This window comes from Monodelphis domestica, chromosome 3 (genome assembly GCF_027887165.1).
Source record: "Monodelphis domestica isolate mMonDom1 chromosome 3, mMonDom1.pri, whole genome shotgun sequence".
In the NCBI taxonomy this organism is placed as follows: domain Eukaryota; kingdom Metazoa; phylum Chordata; class Mammalia; order Didelphimorphia; family Didelphidae; genus Monodelphis; species Monodelphis domestica.
Genome location: NC_077229.1, coordinates 508,855,032 through 508,877,272, shown reverse-complemented (window position 1 = coordinate 508,877,272; position 22,241 = coordinate 508,855,032). Strand labels below are relative to the sequence as shown.

General features: G+C 36.4%; 1 protein-coding gene across 4 annotated transcripts in view; it reads right to left on the bottom strand.

Moving 5' to 3' along the window:
• LOC100032166 (cAMP-specific 3',5'-cyclic phosphodiesterase 4D) overlaps window positions 1-22,241 on the bottom strand; it is a 1,134,105-nt gene that overhangs the window by 208,627 nt on the left and 903,237 nt on the right. For all 4 annotated transcript variants that reach the window (XM_003340569.4, XM_007486363.3, XM_007486361.3 and 1 more), the window contains exons 3-5: window positions 17,969-18,005; window positions 7,658-7,731; window positions 684-733 (exon numbers count right to left, since the gene is read on the bottom strand). In XM_003340569.4, coding sequence (XP_003340617.1) covers window positions 684-733; window positions 7,658-7,731; window positions 17,969-18,005 — 161 coding nt within the window. The remainder of the gene's footprint in view (window positions 1-683; window positions 734-7,657; window positions 7,732-17,968; window positions 18,006-22,241) is intronic.

The window sequence follows — 22,241 nt, the reverse complement described above, 5'->3', positions numbered from 1 at the left end:
AATCTAATAACTTAACAAAGACTTCAAAATGAAAGTACAACAAATGGCATCTGATAAATTCATATGTTGATCAGAGATATATCTGAACAGAGGCTCTGACATAGACATACTAACTTGGTAGACAATAAAACTAAATTTTATATTTGTACATTAAACTATAACCAAAGTTAACTTTGTTTACAGTCTAAATTCTTCTTAAGCTCTATAGACCTAAAACCAGAACGATCATAAAAGCTATCTTCTACCAGATACCATTAATACATCAGAAAACAAGAAGAGGGAGATTTGTCCTCTGTCACACCAACTCATGCTTCTATTTTTATTCAGCCAAAAGCCCCCCTAGTTTAATAGTAATGAGCATACACAACACCACGACTAGACCCCTCATTTCATAGATTAATACTATCTTTCACAAGACATTTGTTGGAAAGTCAGCAGTGACTATAGCAACATGAAAGGAGAAAGACAATTGTCCATATGAAGAATGTCCTTGAACAAGGCTTCCCAAATACCACCTTCTAAGGAAACAACTTGAGAAGAAAATAATCAAACAGGAAGGAAGGGGCTTTTTGCTTTTAATTTTCAAGAACTGCTTTGTAATTCCATTTTTTTTAATACCAGGTTTTAGAAGGTCAGGTTTCTTTCTAAGTACCCCATATTCCATCCAAAGAAATCAATCTTACCTGTTATAGTTGCCTTGTTGATGGATGGTTGGTTGCACATGGGTGATCTTCTGGCAGAAAGAAAACAAAATTAAGGATTAATTATGTGACAAAAGGCAATTTGGGAATCCATGTGTTCTTTGAGTCAGTTCAATGATAGCATTTTAGTTTAAGAATTATTTTTAGTTTCGCATAAACACAGTGGGACTAGGATATATAAGCTCACTTAAATGATGCTTTCTCTTTTAACCAGTAAAGTTACTCACTGGAGCTCATGTTAGCCATGAGAGAATAGGAAAACATTTGGTCTTAACAGTGCTAGACATATGAAGAAAATCAAAAGCTACTTTACTCGTCATCTAAAGACTTGGGTGAAGAAAAGTTGTTATCATTGGCTTCATTCTATAATAAATGTTTGTTAAACTGTATTCAATTGAGGCAGCACCTAGGGAACAAATCTAGAATTTCTATTTATATTAAAAAAAAAAAAAGGAAATGGGCCACAGCATGTCTGTACACTACTGCTACTAACCAATTTCCTTTTTTTCACTATAAAATTTCACTCCTGCTTTTACCTTAGTGTCTATTCATTCATTCGGTCATTAAACATCTATTAATGCCCACTGGGCACAGGGCACCATGCTAAGCTGGGGGGACATATATTCCAAGGAAGTTATTAACCATAATTCCACACTGGAACCACAGCTTGACTGGAGAAGCAGTGTCTCACAGTGGGCTGTTATTCTTAACCTTTTTTGTATCATAGGGTCTTTTGACACTCAGATGAAGCCTACTGACTCCTCAGAACAATGTTTTTAAATTCATGAAATAAAATACAGCCAAATACATTTTAAAGTACTTATCGAAATAATATTTTTAAGTTCCTGGATTTCCATTTAAGAACCCTTGTCTTAGAGGCTCAAGTCCTGACTGAAACATATAGGTTTTGTGACCCTGGGCAAGTTTTTCTCCACTTAGTGCCACAAACAACTTTCTAAAGTAACAAATGGCAGAACCATTCTATAACCGTCTATATTGGTAAAAGGATATTTCTTCAATGGGAGTCTCCTTGCACTGACTGATGAAATTATAGGTCCAGCTGGACTGGAATCACAATGCTTGCATGTAATGGAGACTGCTAAATACTTGCCCACTGAACTGACTTGTATCAATATTTAAATGTCGTTAAGTATATTCATACTATTTAACGCCTTTAAACTGGAAAGAGATGATATTATTATGAGGTGACTAATGTTGTAAATGGAATTTTTTTCAAAAAGTGGTCTCCTTTTTCAAACGTGATTATGGAAACGTTCCCCTCCACCCACCCCAAACCATCTGTAAAAATCTCTGGTGGTTTCTTGCTCTTGGCATCTCTTTTGAGTCCTGCCTTAACTTTTGAAAGGTCTTTTGAAAGGGGTATAATTTATTCTAGCTGTACTATGTGCCATGTGCTAATTGTGTGACTTTGCACAAGTCACTTAACTCTCTGAACGAAATTATGTAATTCATACTAAAGTAACTCATGTGTAAAGCAAATGGATTGAATTAGATCAGGTGGTTCAATTCTTTTTTATATCATGGACTCCTTTGACATTCTGATGAAGCCTATGAGCCCTTTCTTAAAGTAATGTTTGAAATTCATACATAGATGACAAAAGAATCCAATTCTATTGATGTTCAAAGACAAGTTTGTGGACTTCAAGTTGAGAAACCATTTCTGAAGTCCTTCCCTTCTAGCTTAAAATCCATGATTGCTCATCTGGACACCACCAACAACACAGACCATAATTCCCTACAAGTTGACAAATTGGTCATGAGCGAACCATTCACTTACTGAGGATGCTTTCTGACCTGAGCCAGACTAATTGTCAGGTGACCAGCAATCTATTTCTAGGTTCATCACTACAACTTTTCCAGCTTGGAAAGACCATTAGAGCTTGGGCGTTGCTTGTATAGACTTTAAGAACCTGGAGTCACCGCTACCAGTCACAGTGAGCATGGGCTAGGTAATCAGAGAACGTCTTCTACTGACTACTGCTACTGCTGCTCTGTGACCATCTGAACTGGTGTTACAGGCAGGAATCTGATGGCAGGACCCTGGTGCAAGGTATCTCATGCCAGGTTAAGAGGCACGAGGAAGAAGAAAGAACAGGGAACTTTGCCTCCCAGGACCAGAGGGCAGCCTCCAGCCCTATGGGCAAACCATCACTTTTATAGACCTCAGTGGGCTTCTGCCCTTTTACTCACAAAGTAAGGGTAACAAGCCATACACTGTCTGGCTCCACATGGGTTGGTGTAAGAAAAGCATTTAGTAAAATACTAGAAAACAGAGTCATAGACCGAGGTTTCTACTCTGTCCTAGATTCAGAGGAACTTTCCTGATAATTCGTGTCCACTCGTTTCGGTGCAGTGCTACACTTTAAGTTGTATTCAATTTAGTTTTGATACAGATAAAAATTTGGATAGCATACTAAGACTTATTTATTTAGTTTCATGTTAAATGCATCTGCTTTGGGGTCTAATGAAGGAACAGCTCATGTGTTTTTGCTACCAGTAGCAGTTTATTTGTCAAAAAAGCCATTTTTAATTAATTTTAATTAATGGTAGTGAAGCATATTATGATCTCCCTAAAATACTTCTTTTCTGGCTTTGGAATACATTTGACTGACCCAAGAGGTAATACATGATATTTAATTTATAGAAAATCACCATCATCATAAAACAATAATAACTAACATTTCTAAAGATCTTAAACGTCTACAAAGCACTTTATACATCTATTACCTCATTTGATTTATATAAACTTCTGAGGTAAGTGCTGTAAGTTTTTTTCATTTTAGAGATGAAGACTGTTAGGCTTAGAGACATTAACTTGCTCAGAGTCACAAAAATAGTCTTTGAAGTAGGATTTGAATTTGGAACTTCTGGACTTCAAGTCTCTCATACTACCTGCTCCTAAGTCAGGTCAACATCCTTTGCCTCCCAACCAATGGATATTCTTTCAGCACTCTTTGATTAATTAAGAAAGTGGTTTGGGGATGGGGGCGGGGGGCAAGGTGCCAAGGTGACTCATAGATTGAGTCAGACCTCAGATATTTCTTAGCTGTGTGACCCTAGGCAAGTCACTTAACCCCCACTGCATGGCCTTTACTGCTCTTCTGCCTTGGAAGTAATACATAGTATTGATTCTAAGATGGATGGTAAGGATTCTTAAAATAATAATAAAATGAAATGAAATAAAAGAGAACCTTCTTTGAAACCAGAATTTAATAATTTTGAATTACTAGTTTATGCTTGGGAAAATGGAATTATTGGCTACATGCTGCCTTTCCTAAAATCAACTTTGCATGGTCTCTCTTAAAATAAAACTCGACCACAGGGAATATGAATACTTAATCATCTGCTATTTCAACATTTCAGCATGCCACCTAAATTAAGCTTCTGAACTATATACCTCTTTCTGGAAAATGAAATGAAACTGACTCCATTTGGATAAAAAGTTTTAGAGAATGAAAACAAAAATCTAAATTAGAGGGATTTCTTCCAGCCAAAGTTTGAACCCAAATCCAACACTGGACAATAGTCATATTTTTGATGAAAAGTATTTTTTTACATGTCAAAAGATGTCACTACCAAGACAAGGAAAAAAAGAAGAAAATGACAGAAAGAAATCCAAGATTTCAACTTTATTCCCATTTAATGTTACTTCTTCAGGTTTCCTGGACTTCCTTCCTATATATGCAAAAGTAAACAATGAGTTTAAATAACTAAAACAATGAGTTCCCACTGTCTATGGAAACCAGAAGTATCTCTGAAACGTTCCAATGACGAGGCTAATAGCTAACCTCTCTAGGTCTAACAGGTGGCATGAACAACTTTGATCTTCTGCCATGTGATGCCGCTTATCCATCTCGGACACCCTGTGAGGCTGTAATTTCTTATTGATCCAGATAATAGAATTAAAACAATTTGAGTCTAGGTTTTTCTTCAGGGAGAAGTAAAAGGCTGATCCAAGTATTCACCTGGAGCTTGCCTTAAAGGTCAAGTTGTCTTTGTTTTTAATCCTTACCTACTATCTTAGAATCAATGCCAAGTATCAATTCTAAAGCAAAAGAGTGGTAAGGGCTAGGCAATTGGAGTTAAAGTGACTTGCCCAGGGTCACCCCGCTAGGAAGTGCCTGAGACCAATTTTGAATCTAACACCTCCTGTCTTCAGGTCTAGCTCTCTATCCACTGAGCCACCTAGCTGTCCCAAAGCCAATTTGGTTTTAAAAATAATCCAAGGATGTTTGGGTCCACTGCATGGTAGATCAATAGCTGAGGTGCAAGTGTCTGTGCCATTCCATTTGAGCTTTTATGTCCCTGTAAGACAGATTGGGACTAAAGTACTACCAAACTTCTGGTTTAGAATGGATGGACATCCAAACATCCTATGAGAAAAAATCTTATACTTTAGAGCACAACTTTATAACCCATTATTTGCCTATGCGTAAGCTTTCATGGAATTTCAGAATCTAAAAGAGCCTTAGAGACTATCTGGCCCACAGGTTCTTAACTTGGGGTCCATTAACTTGTTTTCCTAAAAAATATTTTGAAGACTGTATTCAATATAAGTGCTTTCTTTTATAAACCTGTGCATCTTATTTTTTTAATTTAAAAACATTTTGAGAAGGATACATAATTGTCATTAGACTGCCAAAAAAGGATAAGAACCTCTGATCTAATCTAGCTTTCTTATTTTAGAGATGAAGACACTGAGATGCCAAAAAGTTAGTGGACTGATCCAAGGTTATACAGCTGGTAAGTGGCAAAACTGAGACCTGAAAGTCTCCATATCTATGACTCTCTTCCTTAAACCAAATGACTAAAGCTCACCTAAAGGTATTTGTAAGTTTCTTAAATCCCACACTCTATGATATGAGTTTCTGGGACAAAATTTTTAGTATCTCATTCACCTGGTGGTGAAGTGGAAAGAAAGGCAGGATTGGAATGAAGATTCCTCTTCCCAAGTTCAAATCTAGCCTTAGACACTTACTAACTGTGTGACCTTAGGAAAATCATTTAACACTGTTTGCCTCAGTTTCTTCATTTATGAAATAAGCTGAAGAAACTGCAAATCCCTCCAGGATCTTTGCCAAGAAAACCCCAAATGGGATCACAGAGTCAGACACAACTGAAACAACAAAACATCAGGGTTTAACAAAATTGGAGAATTACATTATTATTAGTGTTGTTATTATTCTTTAAAATTCTTACCTTCCCCCTTAGAGTCAATACTATGTATTAGTTCCAAGGCAGAAGAGTGGAAAGGGCTTGGCGGGGTGGAGGTGGGGGTTGAGCCACCCAGCTGCCCCCATTATTAATTTTATAATGAGGCTTCAGGCAGTGTATTTTCAGTTTGCTTACAAGGATGGGGAGGGAACCCTCTGATTTCATAGATTTCAAATCTGTATATGGCTTCCACAATTACGGGATATGTTGGTGATCCTAATTAAATAGAACATGTGCCGTAGGACTTCAAGTTCCAAGCACCCTTTTAACCATGGGTTGGCTAACAGACCAATCACAAAGTACTTTTAGAGTGCCTTCCTTCTCTCTAGACAGGGTATTCGAGGATGGCTTCTACAAAGACCTCACTTCTCTGCTATTGAGAGGAATGTAACCATTGTAAAATGTGATATTCAGGATTAATTGGCATTCCTCTGTAAAAAAACATGGGTGGTCTAGTTCAGAATACTTACCTTTTGGAAGAAAGAAATAGTTCAAATATGAAACTTTAATAACATTAATTATAAGTCTAATGAACGCTTAGTTTCCTAGTCACCTTTTTTGGATCTTTAGAGTTACATGCTTAACTTAAAAAAAATCCTTCCATTTGTAGTTTTCTATTTCTTTTAATTAATCATCTTTTAAATAAGGAACCATTTTTTTCTAAATGGGCCTTTTTATCATATGAATTAAACTTGAACTCAGGTACATAAACCAATTTTTTTCTTTCGATCTTAAAAAATTGGTTCTGCTTTTTAAGAAAGTTATTGTCAATAGAAGACATCATTTCTTTTTTTATTTAAAAAAATTTTTTTTTAAACCCTTACCTTCCGTCTTGGAGTCAATACTGTGTATTGGCTCCAAGGCAGAAGAGTGGTAAGGGCTAGGCAATGGGGGTCAAGTGACTTGCCCAGGGTCACACAGCTGGGAAGTGGCTGAGGACAGATTTGAACCTAGGACCTCCCATCTCGAGACCTGACTCTCAATCCACTGAGCCACCCAGCTGTCCCCTGAAGACATCATTTCTAAAGATCTCTCTATAGTTTCTTTCCCCTGATATTTTGTGAAAGAATATAAAGCTATGCTACAACTTACAATGTTTTAAAAAAACAACCCTGCATGAATGCTGCTCATCTTCCAAGGCACTACAGAGAATTTAAAAAAAGAAAACCTTTTGGGGGGCATTGAGGTGGCTCAGTGGCTGTGTGACCCTGGGCAAGTCATTTAACCTCCACAGCCTAGCTCTTATCACCCTTCTGCTTTGGAACCAATATATAGTACTGATTCTAAGACAGAAGATAAGGGATTAAAAAAATGTTTTGTTATGTTATCACATATGACATTTAATCAAGTAATCATTGTCATAGAATTAAGAAAATGATTTTTGAATTGACTCTAAAGGCCCAAGGGATTAATTACTAATGGTTAATTCATAGTAAGTCACAAATATAAAGTTGCCCAGAGTGTAAATAACTGGGCAAAGGACGAGACATGGCGAGTGACTGCTGACAAATGGAATCCCTGGGATCATAGGTCATATTGTTCCACTTGTGCTATTAGAACCATCACTGCAAAGTATTTATAGAAAAAGGAATGGCTGTCATATGACTTTATTTGAATAGTTGGCTAACACTGTGAAATCTAATCTTCTACCCTGGGTTCAATCAAATTAGGAAAACATTGAGTCAAGAGCAGAGTAAGGATCTGGGGGAATTACAACTTACTTGTTGGGTGCTCGGTCTTGTAAATTGGTTAATGCAGCAAAGTTATTCCGTACAGTACGCAGGCTGGCCAGGACCTGCAACAGAGAAAGACAGTTCTATATTTTTAGTACCAGGGAAATAGTATTCTTCAAAATGTCAAATTAGGCTGAGTCAAATGTGATTTTGCCATTGATACAGTTTCAAATTGTACCAAATATTGAATCAAAGTCTCTTTAGCACTGAAGCTACTATTCTCTATTTGAAACTGGAAATCTGCTTGCCATATATTCCTTTGGGATACATATATCTCACAATGTAAAGGCTTCTTCTGGTTTGTTTTTGGAGTTATAATTTCCACCATATTTCTGGATTCATCATTTACCCAAATGCTATATATGGTATTGGTACAACAAGAGGAAGAATGGAAAAACAGATAAGAGTTAGATTCAGTAAAATGGATTTAAATCTACCTCAGACACTCAGCTATACAACTGAGGGCAAATTATTTAATGTCTCCAATGTTTTCAGTTTATCCATATATAAAACAGAGGTATGAAAATAAAAATTTAAACAAAATAAAGCAAAGGGGTAGCTTCTAACTCCAAACTGAGGAATCTATGGTTGATGTCCCTCTCCATAATTTTTCATTCAGGAGTGGAAATAGAAGACAGAGAAAGGGATTGGAAGCTACACTAGAATGAGAAATAAGAGTTGAGTAGCTATTTTTTTTTTACTTTTCTGGCACTGGCTTTCCTCTGGGTGGTTCAATTCTATTAGAATTGGGTCCATATTAAGTGTGACATAAGATTTGCATTCAAGAGAAGATTTCTTAGTTTATAAGATACAGCAGCATTAATTATAGTATTATCAAACTCGAATAATGATTGGTCACTTAAATTCTTATTTTTCTTTATCACATGTTGGCCATAGTGTGGGAAACATAAATTTCCAGATGTCCAAAGAATCCTGGGCTTGCTCCATTTTTTTTTCATATTTAAGAAAATGGATTCAAATCTCAGCAAGATACTAACTAGCTACATGATCCTGGGAAAGAATAGTAATATGATTTAGAATCCACCAAAAGGAGCATGACTTCTTCAAGATCACTTAGGAATTGTTTACTTCATGGGTATGATGTTGCAAAAGAATTATTGGAGGCTCATAAAGGTGTCTATTTTATGGCCATGATTAACTTAGATTCCTCATGAATCAGGACAAATTCAAAATCTTTATTACCAAATCTGACCTGCTTGCTCCCTGAGTTACAGTCCTTACATCACTCATGCCCTGCTAGGCATCTCTTTCTGGATGTCCCAGCTGGCTTCCTGATCTCTGATGACTGAACTCATCAACTTCTTCCTTAAATTCTCCCCTTTCTCTAGCTTCCTTTTTCCTGTTGATGGCAGTCAACTTGGCTCAAATGAACTTTGAGTCATCTTACACTCTTAACTCTTTCTTATTTTCCAGGTCCTATGAAACTACCTCCACACCAGCTCCTCTGCTCCACCGACATCATCCTTACCCTCATTGCTTCCATTGTTACTATATGGTTCAAGCTCTCTTCACTTCTTTTCTGAATCATTGTAAAAGCCTTCCAATCATTTGTGAACACTCCAGTCTTTTGCTTTCCAGTACGGTCTTTATATTGTAGTCAAAATAATCCCCCTAAAATATAGGTCTGTCTATGCCACTCCTCTGTTCCAAAATTTTTTCAGTGGTTCCCTTCCTATTAGCTATAAAATATCAATTCCAAAGACTGACATTTAATATTCTCCACAATCTGGCTCTAAAATACTTTTCCATGGGCTCATTTCATTGTGCTCTCCTTTACACATTTTATATTCCTCATATGCCCTCTTCTACCTTTATACATTTGGATGGTCCTGTTTTCCAAGCGTGAAATGTATCTTCATTTGCTCCTATTAAAATCTTCATCCCCCCCCCCCCCAAGGTACAGATCTGCTATTACCATTTCCATGAAGCCTTCCACTATTCTCCAACACCCAACCACACTCTGGACTGTTCACTCTTCTTATCCTTAATTGAAAGTGGTTATTTTCCTCTCTGATCATCCTAAAATATTCTATACAAATTGTTCCTCTCCTCTAATACATTCTACCTTGTATTTTTGCATGTATCTCAACTACCTCTTCATTCTCCAAGAGAAGTTATAAGCTCCTTAAAATCCTTTAAAAAGGGTGCTACCCCCCCCATTATATCCCAAAGGTCTGCATTTATTGTAGGTCAGTTGCTCTAATCATGTCTGCCCTTTGTGACCCCAAATGGAGTTTTCTTGGCAAAGATACTGAAGTGATGTGCCGTTTTCTTCTCCAGCTCATTTTACAGATGAGGAACCTGAGGCAAATGGGTTTAAGGGATTATATAACTGGTGGATTTGCACTCAGGTTTTCTTGACTCCAGGCTTGACACTTAATCCACTGTGTCACCTAGCTTCTCATAGAGTTTAGCATAATGTCTTCTGTATGGCAGATGCTTAATAAAAGTTATTTATTGAATGAATGGGTACATCTCAGATAATTCAGTTAACTAGTCATCTTCTGACACTTTAAAGTAAAAGTCAGACCATGTCATCCCCTTGCTAACTAAACTCTAGGATCGGGTATGACATTCTTTATTTGGTGTACAGAGTCCTACATAACCTGGTCCCAGCCTATCCCTAATCTTCTTATATCTTACACTCTCACCTCCCTCCTGCCTCCGCTCAAACCCACAATGTACTTTACAGTTCAGTATATAAGATTTATATATATATATATAATATTTACAATAAGATTATATATAATATATATAAATATATAGAATAAGATTTTTGTACCTGCAAAGTACTTTGCAGCTATAGTTAATTATTGAGTATGGGAGTGATATTGTCAGATTTGTGCCTTAGGAAAATCACTTTGGCATCCGAGTGGAGGATAGAATACATCAAAAAGAAACTTGTTTCAGAGAGAACAATTAGGAGAATTGTTGCAATAGGATAGGTGAGAGGTAATGAAGACCTGGTCTTGAGTGGTACCTATTTGTGCAGACAGAAAGGGGCAGATATTGTTGGGAGAGAAGTGACAAGACTTGGAAACTGATTGGATAGGAGTTCCACACAAGTACCCAGCATTATAGGAACAGGGTAAGTGGTTGCTTATATCTCTGATTCTTAAGAGTGAATTGGGGGGTGGGATTCCATAACAGTTTATTTCAAATAATATTGATGCCTCTGATGTTGGGAATTGCTTGCCCTTTGCCTATGGCTAGACAAGATCTCTTCCTCCTCTTGATTGAATCCCTAGAGCATACACATGGCAAGTTCTCCCTTCCCTTTTCCTTCAATGTTTATTGGCTGCTTTCCAAAAGGGATCACTCAACTTTTCCTCAATGAAAATGAAGGTTGAAAAATTAAGCGGGTCATTTCCTTTCTATCTTTCCTTTCCAAAGAATGATCATAGGTTTTCAATGTCCTGGGAAGAATGAAGCTGACAAATGCATAAGGAAAGAAATACTCAGACCTCTGCTCATAGATGGCTCACACTCCCATGGAAAATAATTAAATACTAACATCATTTAACAAATATAGCTTGAAACCTCTTTTAAGTTCAGAATTTTTATTTAGTAATGGCAGTAACCAAAATAAAGTTTCTACTGAAAAAAATGATTTGGGCTACACTGGATAATTAAGTCATTCTAGGCTCATTTTTTACAGCTCGGGGGCACAGTGTACAGAATGTTGAGCTTAAAGTTGGGAAAATTTAGATACAAGTTCATCTACAAATCTTTAAGGCTGGATAAGTCACTTAATATTTGTCTTTCAAATATTATCTTTCTTCATCTGTATAACAGGGACATTTATAGCACCCATAACACTGAGGATTAAATTAGGTATCATAGGTACAGTGTTGTATAAACCTTGAAGCACTATACACATTTTACCTATTATTATTATTAAAAGCAGAATTATTTTAATAAGTGATTTATAAAGGCAAATTAATAACAATAGATCAATAGAAATCTAACTGCAAGTCTCAAAAAATATTGATAAGGGAAAATTTTGCCATTGTAGCTCTTGGATGAAAACCACATGTAGATTAGTAAGTTGGATTTGAAAGACTAGAGTGCTAGGTTTGTATGACTGTGGGGATGTCCCATAGCTAATTACTTGTGTGGGCTTGGGTAAAATACTTAATCTGTCTTCCCCGTCTCCAAAGTTAGAAGTATGGGGCTAGGTGACCCCTAAGATCCTCTCCACCTCTAAATCGAACATCCTAGGACTTCCTTTTAAAGAAATGGTCTATCAGCAGTACTTTTTTGGACAACTTCTACTCTATGCCACTAGATGGCTTCCAATCACACATCATAAACATTTTAAGTATAATGGCAGTGGAATGGAGAGACTGGGGATGCTTTGGAAAGAGTCAATTTCCTTATGTGTCGTCAAACAATGTAAACTGTAGGAAAAGCTCTAGTTATAAAAGAGAGATTTCTCTTTAATTAGAAATAAAGTCTTTCATGTAGCCACATAAGAGAAAGCTACTTAGGAGGCTTAGGGAATGGGGAGGAAAGTAGCCTTGGATGAAGCACTGGAATTACTCAGAAAAGCCCGAGTCTACAGCCTTCACAAGACAGTCATGAATTGGGAGACCCTTGGTCAAGTCATTTACCTCTATTTGCTTCAGATACCTCATCTAGAAATCGAGGGAGTTGGACTCAATAACCTAGAGTATTCCTTCAAGCTCTAAGTTAATACACCTAGATTCCTACCTTAACTGAAATAGAAATTTAACTTGAAATATTAAAAATGTGTAAGTCGTGACTTCAAAAAACACCCCACAGCTTAGCTCTCAGAGCAAGACAGAACCTTAGCAATTGCCTGGTCTCATACTTTCATTTCATAGAGGAAGAATTGGAGGACCAGAGGAGGTCAGGGATTCAGCAAAGGTACTTAGCAGGAGAATTCAAATTTAAACCCAGATCTTCTGACTGCAAACCCACTGTTCTTTCCATTGTACTAAGGTACCTAAGGTCAGACCAAGCTGATTTTTGCCAGAGTTCTCTTCCATAATCTACCTGAGTGAGTCTATTTAATTGGAGGCATTAGTGGAGGCAACTAATTGTTTTTTTTTTTTAGACTACATTACACTATTTTAATTAATGCTAAAATATTTCTGTGAACTTACAAAGTTGTCAAAACTTTTATCCTGATTACGGAAATGTCAGTCCTTATTATCTACATTCTGTTTCTTGAGTCCTATCTCTGAAACATGGCTTCATGACTATGGGCACGTTTGTTCTCTCAAAGCCCCAGGCAACTCTTCAAAACTGTAATGCACCGCCGGCCCTGCCCTTCATTGGTAGAGGAGAGTTCCTATCCTAGGAATTACCTACACAAATGAATTTAAAGTTTTTGTCCATAAAACAATCTATATTTTCGAGCCTTCTTTCGTTAAATAATTTAAGTGCTTTTCCATGAACTCAGAAAAGTGTTGGCTCTCCCTACCATCTTCTTTGATCAAAGGCTCAGTTTCATTTCGTATTGCAAATTCCCAAATAGGAACTCTGAAGAACAGATGGGGTGTTTTTTGTTTTTGTTTTTTATTTCATCTATCTATTTTTTGGCTTCACAGTTCCCCAAGGAATTTTATGATTTGAAATGAAGAATAAATACAATATAACCAGACTGTTATAACAGGACTGCTGAGACAAGGGGTTGCCAAGTAAAAAGGGGTTTTTCTTGCATTTTTATAAGCTGGGTGTCTCCTGGGGATGTCTCCCTGCTGCCTAGCCAACACTTCTGACGGGAAAATGCCAATTTCAAAGTAAGTAACATGGCTGTTGGATTTCTCAGAATGACACTCAGATTTTCCTGCCTAGGGAATTACCTGCTGAAAGGTCTCTACCAGAAGCAACAGGAGAATATTTCAAAACAGGAATCAGTGAAATATTTGATGGGATGCTGTCAATTTTTTGAAAGCTGAAGGTGATTTTGAGCTTCCAGAAGAGATAGGTGGAAAAGCAAAGAAAGGGAAGAGAGGAATTTATTTTAAACATTGGGAAGCTTTTTCTAACCTTGACTGCTATTTAAACATTTGGATTACAATGAACAATTAGACAGCACTTTGTAGGGTTTAACATACAACAACCCTATGATGTATGTCCTGCAAATATTATCTCCATTTTACAGAAAAGGATAATGAGGCCAAAAGTGGTTAAGTAAATTGCCTATAATCCTGCTTGTGATCACAGGGAGAATTTGAACTCAGGTCTTCCTGAATGCCAGGTCTAATTCCATCACTTCTATTACACTGCATTTCTAAATTATTAACAAAGATTCTGTCATTTTCCCAAAGTTTCTTCATCCATCTCAAACATTTAGGGTAGATATTGTAGTCCTTTCTAGAAATAATGATATGCTAGCTCACATTTATATTATACATTTTGAAAGGAGGCATACTCTGGATCAATAATGCTAATCTCAAATAAAAATGGACCCTTTGCCAAGCCACATCCTGCCATAAAAACTACATATTAATATTGGTTGTGTTGTGTTGTATTTTTATATATTTTGCTAAACATTTTCCAATTACATTTTAATCTGCTTCTTGAACTTGGGAGTTTTGTAGGCTCTAGATGACCTCACCCATCCTTCTAACGGTATGATTTTGTTATTCTTCATACATTAGGGAAGATTTAGGAGAAGAATCACATTTCAGAGTTTACACAAACACCTAAGCTTGATGACTACAAAGAAAAGATAGATTACAAATGGGACCCCTCAACAAGAAAATAAACATATGATGAATTTAAAAGATTCTTATCTGTGATTTTTTTTTTACCTTAAATAGTAAAAAAACGAGGTAATGGTATTAGAGATGGTGAAATCCTGTTGCCTGGCTGAGGCAAGAGACATGTCTGAATGATTTATCTGCAATTGGGCAGTTTCTTCAATATTCACAAATTCATCTAGTATGAATGTGAGAGAAACTAAGATGTTCCTATCCAATCATCTGTCTGGAATATTTATGGTAGTTACTGTGATCCTTTCTAGAAACAATGTTAGGTTTTTGTCCAAAAAACAGTCTCCTTGATCTCCTTTATTCTAGTCAATTGAGACTAACTTGGAGGAAAACAATTTGTTTGTATCATATTCTATTTAGTGCTGATCTGAATGATCACAGAAGACAGGATTTCTATTAATCACTCACTGTAAAGTGCCTAGCAAGTCAGACACTGTAAATATCCACTAACCTGAGTGTAGGATCACAGCAAAAGTCACATCTGTTTTATCTGTATGTATGTTAAGCACAATGGGGAGACACATCAAGCATACTACTCAACTCCTTATTGAGACAGGAGGATACAGAATGAGACATACATTTTTGGCCATAGGCAGCATGGGAAATTTGCCTGGCTTAACTTTGTTTATGTATTATAAAGGTTTGGCTTTTCTTTCTTTTTATTTTCCTCCAATTAAGTCTGGGTAGGGAAATGGGGGAGGATGAAATGCTTGCTAATTGATAATAAAAGAAATGTTTGCACTTTGCTTCCTCTATTAAATTGTGAGCTCCTTGAAAGAAGGGATTATTTTTTGACGTGTGTATATATGTGTCTCCAGCTTTGAGCACAGTGCCTGGTATATAGTAGAACCTTAATAAATGTTGACTGACTGACAAGTAGAACCAAATGCATACTCATTATCTTAGCTACAAAGCAGTGATCTTTTTAACTCATCCTCCATTTTAATGATTTATTCTTTTATTCACTGATTTCCAGAAGGTGCTGGAGGGCCAAGTTGGTCATGTGGCAACAGTGAGGATATAAAAGAGGCAAGTCAAGTTTCTAATGAGTACTACAAGGAATGCTGAAAAGGGATTTCTACCACACTGGCTGGATCATCTACAGGTGATTTATTGGAGCTCTGGGACAAAAGTGTTCATGATGAGAAGGTGTCACTAAATTTTGATGTGCACCATTGGATGGAACACTCATATTCATAAGCTTATGAATATTTTGCGATAATTAGAATATCTTTTTATCATTAAATGTGAGTTTGCATGACTATCTGAATACAATTAAAAATGGAATGATCCCAACTGAAGCTTTATATGGCATTTCTTCATGCCTCCCTGTCTGACCCTATTAGCTTTTCCAAATCTTTCCACCGTCCTCCAGTTCCTACTCTTGGCTATCATAGATATGATAAATCGGGGATACAGTATTATCTAGAAATCTCTAGAAGTCCAGGACATGCCAGATAGTAGAATTATGAAATCATTAAAAAATAAGCTTTCTTTTCAAAATGAAACATGGTACTACATAGGTCTTTGAGAAGATTCCTCAAGCATATTTAGCCCATAAGTGATACTTTATACCAGTTTAAAATATACTTAAGTGTTATGGGAAGATAGTAAGGCCCCTCATATCTTTCTGTTAATCTCAGATAGTTTGGTCTTTTTCCAAAAATAGTTAAGAACAAAAGAGGAAGCATGAAGTACGAGCTTCATGAGACTTAAAAAAAAGAAAGACTTTGATTCGAATCTCATCTTAAACACTTACTAGCTATGAGACACTGGGTCTTAACCAATGTGTGCTTCATCTAAAAAAAAAAAGGAAAGGTTTAATTTGATGGCCTCCAAGGTTCCTTCCATTCTAAATTTATGATTCTGTAAGAATAAAGGAGAGTTTGTGACTTTGGGAGAAACAAAGGTTTTGGTTTGAATGCTATCTTTGAAGAATTCAAAGGATTAAGATGACAAGTTGTTTTATTTGCTTGACACTAATACACGTTAAACTAAAAACGAGGCCTTTAGTTAAGTCAAAAGGACAAATTCTTAGCAGATTCTGACTGGTATAATTGAAAGAACAGTTGACAGTGACTTAGGAGACCTGAGTTCAAGATATAGCTCTGCTACTAACTTAGCTGTAAATTACTTTATATCCTTGGGCATGAGTTTTCCCATAAGACAGTCTCCAAGCAGTCTTCCACCTACAGTTGTCAAGATGATACTAGATGAAGTATTGATCTCTTTTATTCCAGTTAAGCTTCAAATCAGAAAAGATTAAACCATCAATATAGATGTGTTTTATTCTATTTTTAATGCCCCAAGAGATGGAAATTTGATAACCTCCCATGATGACTTGTATTCCAGGAATTAATAATGATTACCTTTAAGTGGACTCTAAACCAGTTTACATCCATCTACTTTTTTTTTGTCCTAAGTGGACCTATTATTAATCACCATCCTATGTTAGAACAACCTTGCATACTTTTTAAAGACAATTTTAGATCAGATTACTGGACCTAGATTATTCTGGTTTTAAACACAGTCTGTGTATTTAAGGATATTATATACATGCATATTTGAGAGAGAGAGAAGTGGGGGAGGGAGAAAAGCAGAGAGAGAGAGAGAGAGAGAGAGAGAGAGAGAGAGAGAGAGAGAGAGAGAGAGAGAGAGAGAGAGAAGGAGAAACAGAGGAGGAGGGAGAGGCAGAGACAGAAGCAGGGAGAGTAGGCTGACATAGTCTAGTGGAATGGTTTTGAAATAAGGAAGACCAGTTCAAGTCCTACCCCTTATGCTAGCTTTGTGATTGGGGAGAAGAGACACAGCTTGACTATACTCCTCAGCAACTCTTTATAACAGGTTTCAGAAGAGGGGTCAATTTGCATTTGAATGGGTAGGAAGTTTCTTACAATGATAAAAATATAAGAATCATAGCTCTAGAGATGGAAATGAACTCTCAAGCTATTTAGTTCAATCTCTCACTTTAAGAATGAGGGAGTAGCCTTATTAAGTGTCTCAAACGACGTCCCATGGGTAACGGTATAGCCAAAAAATCACAAATCTGGATCAAAAATTGAAAATTTTAAATTTGAATAGTGATGACTAATGATAAAGCAAAAATCCTATTCTGACCCCTTCTGGCTAAAAATGTCATCCTAAATGAACAAAAACTAGAATCGTAGTAAACATAAGCATATTTTTACTAATTTTAATAAGTTCTTTGACAAGCTTTCTATCTCTTATGCTCATAGCAGGAAAGCAAAGAGAACCCTTTTGGTTCAATACAATATCTTTGAGTTAGCCATTAATTTGAGGGAAATGGGGTTCATCTTGGTTCACATGAAAATAAGAGATCAACCAAAAGTTTGACAATTTAGACAGAAACCATTGCTAAGGTTATCCTCTTTCATTTTTCTTTTAGTTATCTGAACAAGCCACCAAATCAAATCCATATTTAAAAAATCAAGAATTCCTTCCCCAATCCCCTCAAGTCCAGCCTCCAAGAAATCAAGTCACTGATAAAAATCTCCCCAGGAGATGTGCTTACCTGAGCAAATGGAGTCACAATCAAGTCATCTCCATGTCTGAAAAACAAACCAAATTCATATTAGACATTAAAAATGCCTCTGTGGATCTTTTTCAACATGAAACTGCAAGCTCCAGTCTTCCTGAGGCTTCTGAGTTAATGCCATCCATTTTGTTTCTTTAGCATCTGGCTTCCTAGCATTGAGTATATGGTACAAGTCGGGAGGGGGCAAAGGAACATTAACCTTCATATGGACAGAAGACGTTACAAAAAATTATCCAGCTGCCTTCCTGTCACATGAAAGAATATAATTTCTGCAAAAATCCAAAGGATTTCAAGTATAGTATCACTTGGGTGGACAAAAGCACATACAAGGTATCAGACAGCGCAGACATTATCCAACCATTTCCTTGGCCCCATTTTCTTCTTTGTAACCAGATCCAGTTAATCGTGGCATTGACAAACAAGGGGTGCTGCTGGAGCTGGGGGGGAGCACCCCCAGGGCCAGGGCACCTCTAAGTATTGGAAGTGATTAGTATTGAGCATTCCTAGTTATCACTCATGAGCCGTGGATGAACTAGTAACTGTAGATGCCTGGGGACTACATCATGGACTAATAAAAACCTAGTAAAACTTTTGAACTGACTCACATACCCACTGTGACAGAGAGTGTGTTACCTAGTGTGTGCTGTTGCTGCAGCAACCTCAAACACACCATGCCAGGTGATGTTGGCGCAAGGTGTCAGTCTGACATGCCTCAGAGGGGGGAGAGGAATGGGGGAAGGAAATGTTTCCGATTTATTTCCCTTGTGCAACATAGCTACTTTGAGGGAGGAGGTTCACTTGGTCCCAAAGCTGTTTCTTGATCTTTCCACAGCCTCCAGAGGCCATCAAAAATCTATGTGGGAATTCCCCTTCCTCCAATCCCCAACTTGGCTACTGTGGTTTGGAATTCCAAGGAGTGACATCAATATACAAATGTAGTTTTTCTTTACAGCAAGTTTCACAAACATGATATTACACACACTATAACTAAACCCTTTAGCTCATCAAGGAACAATTTGAAAAGAACCTAGGATGACCCGGAACCGTTCTTAGAGAAATGGAACATTGATCACATTAAGAGCTAGATAATGAATGTATGGCACCCAGTTGTTAGGTCCATCAGCAAGCTTCAAGTTCTTACAAATAAATATGTAGAAAATAAAAATTGAGAAAAGGTCAGAAAATTATATAAAACAATAAGGATGATTTTGATTGTTGGGAGCAAGCGAAAATGACAGCTTTATCCTCTACAAATGACTTATCATGAAAGATACTTGCTGTAGCTCATAGTTTAAGAGTTGGTCACAAGTCGTTGGTATTATAAAAATCCTGCAAACTGAAACCTTAAGGCCTTTGACATAATCAGAAAATTTATTATGTCCACAAAATATAAATACAAAATAGGAAATCATCTATTTAACAATGTTATAATATGAGAAATAAGCATGCTTATTAATAAATTAGTTTTAACATGACTGAAAGAGGGACAAAGAGTTTAGTAAATATAGGGAATCTACTTACACATATGCAAGATCTCTAGAAGTACAACTTTAGGGGAACTGTGGAAGAATTAAACAATTAGAAATCTATACTTTGCCCATGAATAGGTAGAACTAATATAAAGAGAGTTAGGGAGTTCAGTGGATAAAGCATTGGTTCTATAATCGGGGAAGATTTGAGTTCAAATCCAACCTCAGACACTTACTAGCTTTATTACTGAATCTAAAACATGATGATTATGAAAAATATAAAGAAGAAGAATAAATATCTGAAATGATTTGGTTAAGAAAACAATCAGAACACATGCATTGACTAAACACATGCATAAGCTAAAACATATGTACCACTTTAAGGTTTTCAAAGTAATTTATGCTAACATGTTATTTATTATTATTATTATTACAACTAAAAAAATCTAACATTTATATAGCACTCTCTATGGTTGTGATTGTTTCTGTTCTGTCATTTTCAGTCATGTCCAAATCTTCATGACCCCTTTTGGGGTTTCCTTGGCAAAGATATAGATGTCATTTGCTATTTCCTTCTATAGCTCTTTTTATAGAAGAGGAAACTGAGGCAAACAGAGTTAAGTGACTTGGCCAGGGTCATAAAGCTAGGATTTGTCTGAGGCTAGATTTGAACTCAGGAAGATGAGTCTTCCTGACTTTGGGCCCAGCACTCTGTCCACTGTGCCACCTAGCTGCCTTACATAGCATTTTAAGGTTTACCAGATATTTTATAAATAGTATCTTATTTAATCCTCAAAATAACCCTGGGAGGTGGATAAATATTAGGAAAATTCTCATTTTACAGATGAGGTATGCAGAGATTACATGATTTTATTCAGGTTGAAAGCTGATGAAACTGAGTTTGGTTTGGAACTCAGGTTGTCCTGACTCTAGGTCAATCTAGCACTCTATCTACTGTACTACCTATCTTCAATCCTGGGGGAAGTTTGCTGTTATTGTTCCCATTTTACAGATGAGGAAAAATGAGGTTGAAAGGTTAATTTATTTTTCTGAATTGATGCAGCTAGTGTCTGAAACAAGATTTGAATTGAACTCATCCAGATCAGATCTAAATACCATATTCAGGTCACTATAATCCCCTAATAACTGATTGACTAGATGACAAAAGGAAATGAGGAACAAAACAAAAGAAAGAGGTATATAAATGGGAAAAAGAATGGGAGAAGAATGAGTAAAAAAAAGTTACTTTGTTATATAAATTTATTAGGTATACATTAATAAAATGTAAATAGTATGGAGTTTTAAGTTTTATTTGAGATTTTATTTTTCATTTTGTATACTTGGTTGGAATTATTGAGATTTTTCTTTTTTATCATAAAAATAATTTAAAGAGAATGCATAAAAAATTTAGACATATGCAGGATATCCTCTGAGTATTTCTAATGGAAAAGCAATCATAGAGAGGCAGCTATATAGCACAATGGAAGACCTTGTTTCAAATCTGGCCTCAGACACTGGGCAATTCAGTTACTCTTATTTGCCTCAGTTTCCTCATCTGCAAAAATGATCTGGAGAAGGAAATGGCAAACCATTTCAGTATCTTTGCCAAGAAAATCCCAAATGGGGTGACAAACAATTATACAGGACTGATACTATTAAAAAGCAAATACCTACTAAGTTTCAAGCACTACAGTACACACTACAAATATTTTCTTATTGGATCATCAGGTAGGTGCTATTATTATCCCCATTTCACAGGTGAGGAAACTGAGGCAGATACAGGTTAAATGACTTGCCTGGAGTCACACAGCAAGTAAGTGTTTAAGGCCGTATTTTAACTCTTGTCTTCCTGACTCCAGGACCAGCATTCTAGGTACTGATTTCTAAATAAAGGCATTATTTCTCAATCCTGGTATATGTAAATCTCATTTACCTGCTGAATAAAGTAATAATTGGGATTCAGAGAAAAGAAACTTTCCTTATTTGATATGTAGAAATTAACACTAGCTCAAATTTATTTTAAATGTATAAATCATTTTGCTGGCAAAAACCTCATTTGGTAAAAAGTGTAATAACTATCCTTTTTTTGGTAGATGAAAATGACTGAGGTATGGAAATATAAAGGGATATAATGTGTTCAACAGCCCAAAAAGAAACAAAGAACATGTCTACAATTTAGCAAAATGCAATATTCCCCAAAGCGCAAGCTCCCAAGAACCAGTAGACATTCAAACTGGTCTTGATTAGTATCAGTGTGGTTATTTGTTGTCATGGTCAACATTGCCTTGATTCCCAACAATTCCCACTGACTGTCTCAGCCATCTTTTAAAATATAGACCATTTCCTCAAGGCTAAAGTAACTCTCTGGGTTACACTGGATATATTACTGCATTTTCCTTTAAAATGGGAAGGAATGAAAAATGTGGAGATGGTCCTTGAAGTCTCTCTTAGATGAGGCATTCTTGGCTCTATGATTCCCGACATAATCTAACTTTTGCTTATTGTTTAAATTGATACAGTTGGGAATTTGGAAATTACTCCCACTGCTCTTCTATTGTTGCATCAGCTTGGTCCAGAAGATACCTTAATTTCGGTCTAGATTGCTTGGCTCCACCTTGTTTCTAACTGCAACATCCATCCATCACTATTTGCTGAGCCTATATGCTTTCATTTCATGTTGTTGGATCATTTTTGGACAACTTTTCTCATTGCTTCAGTTCTGCTTTGTGCACAAGCCAAATTTTTTCCTATCTGATAATCTGACATTTCAGCCCTTACTC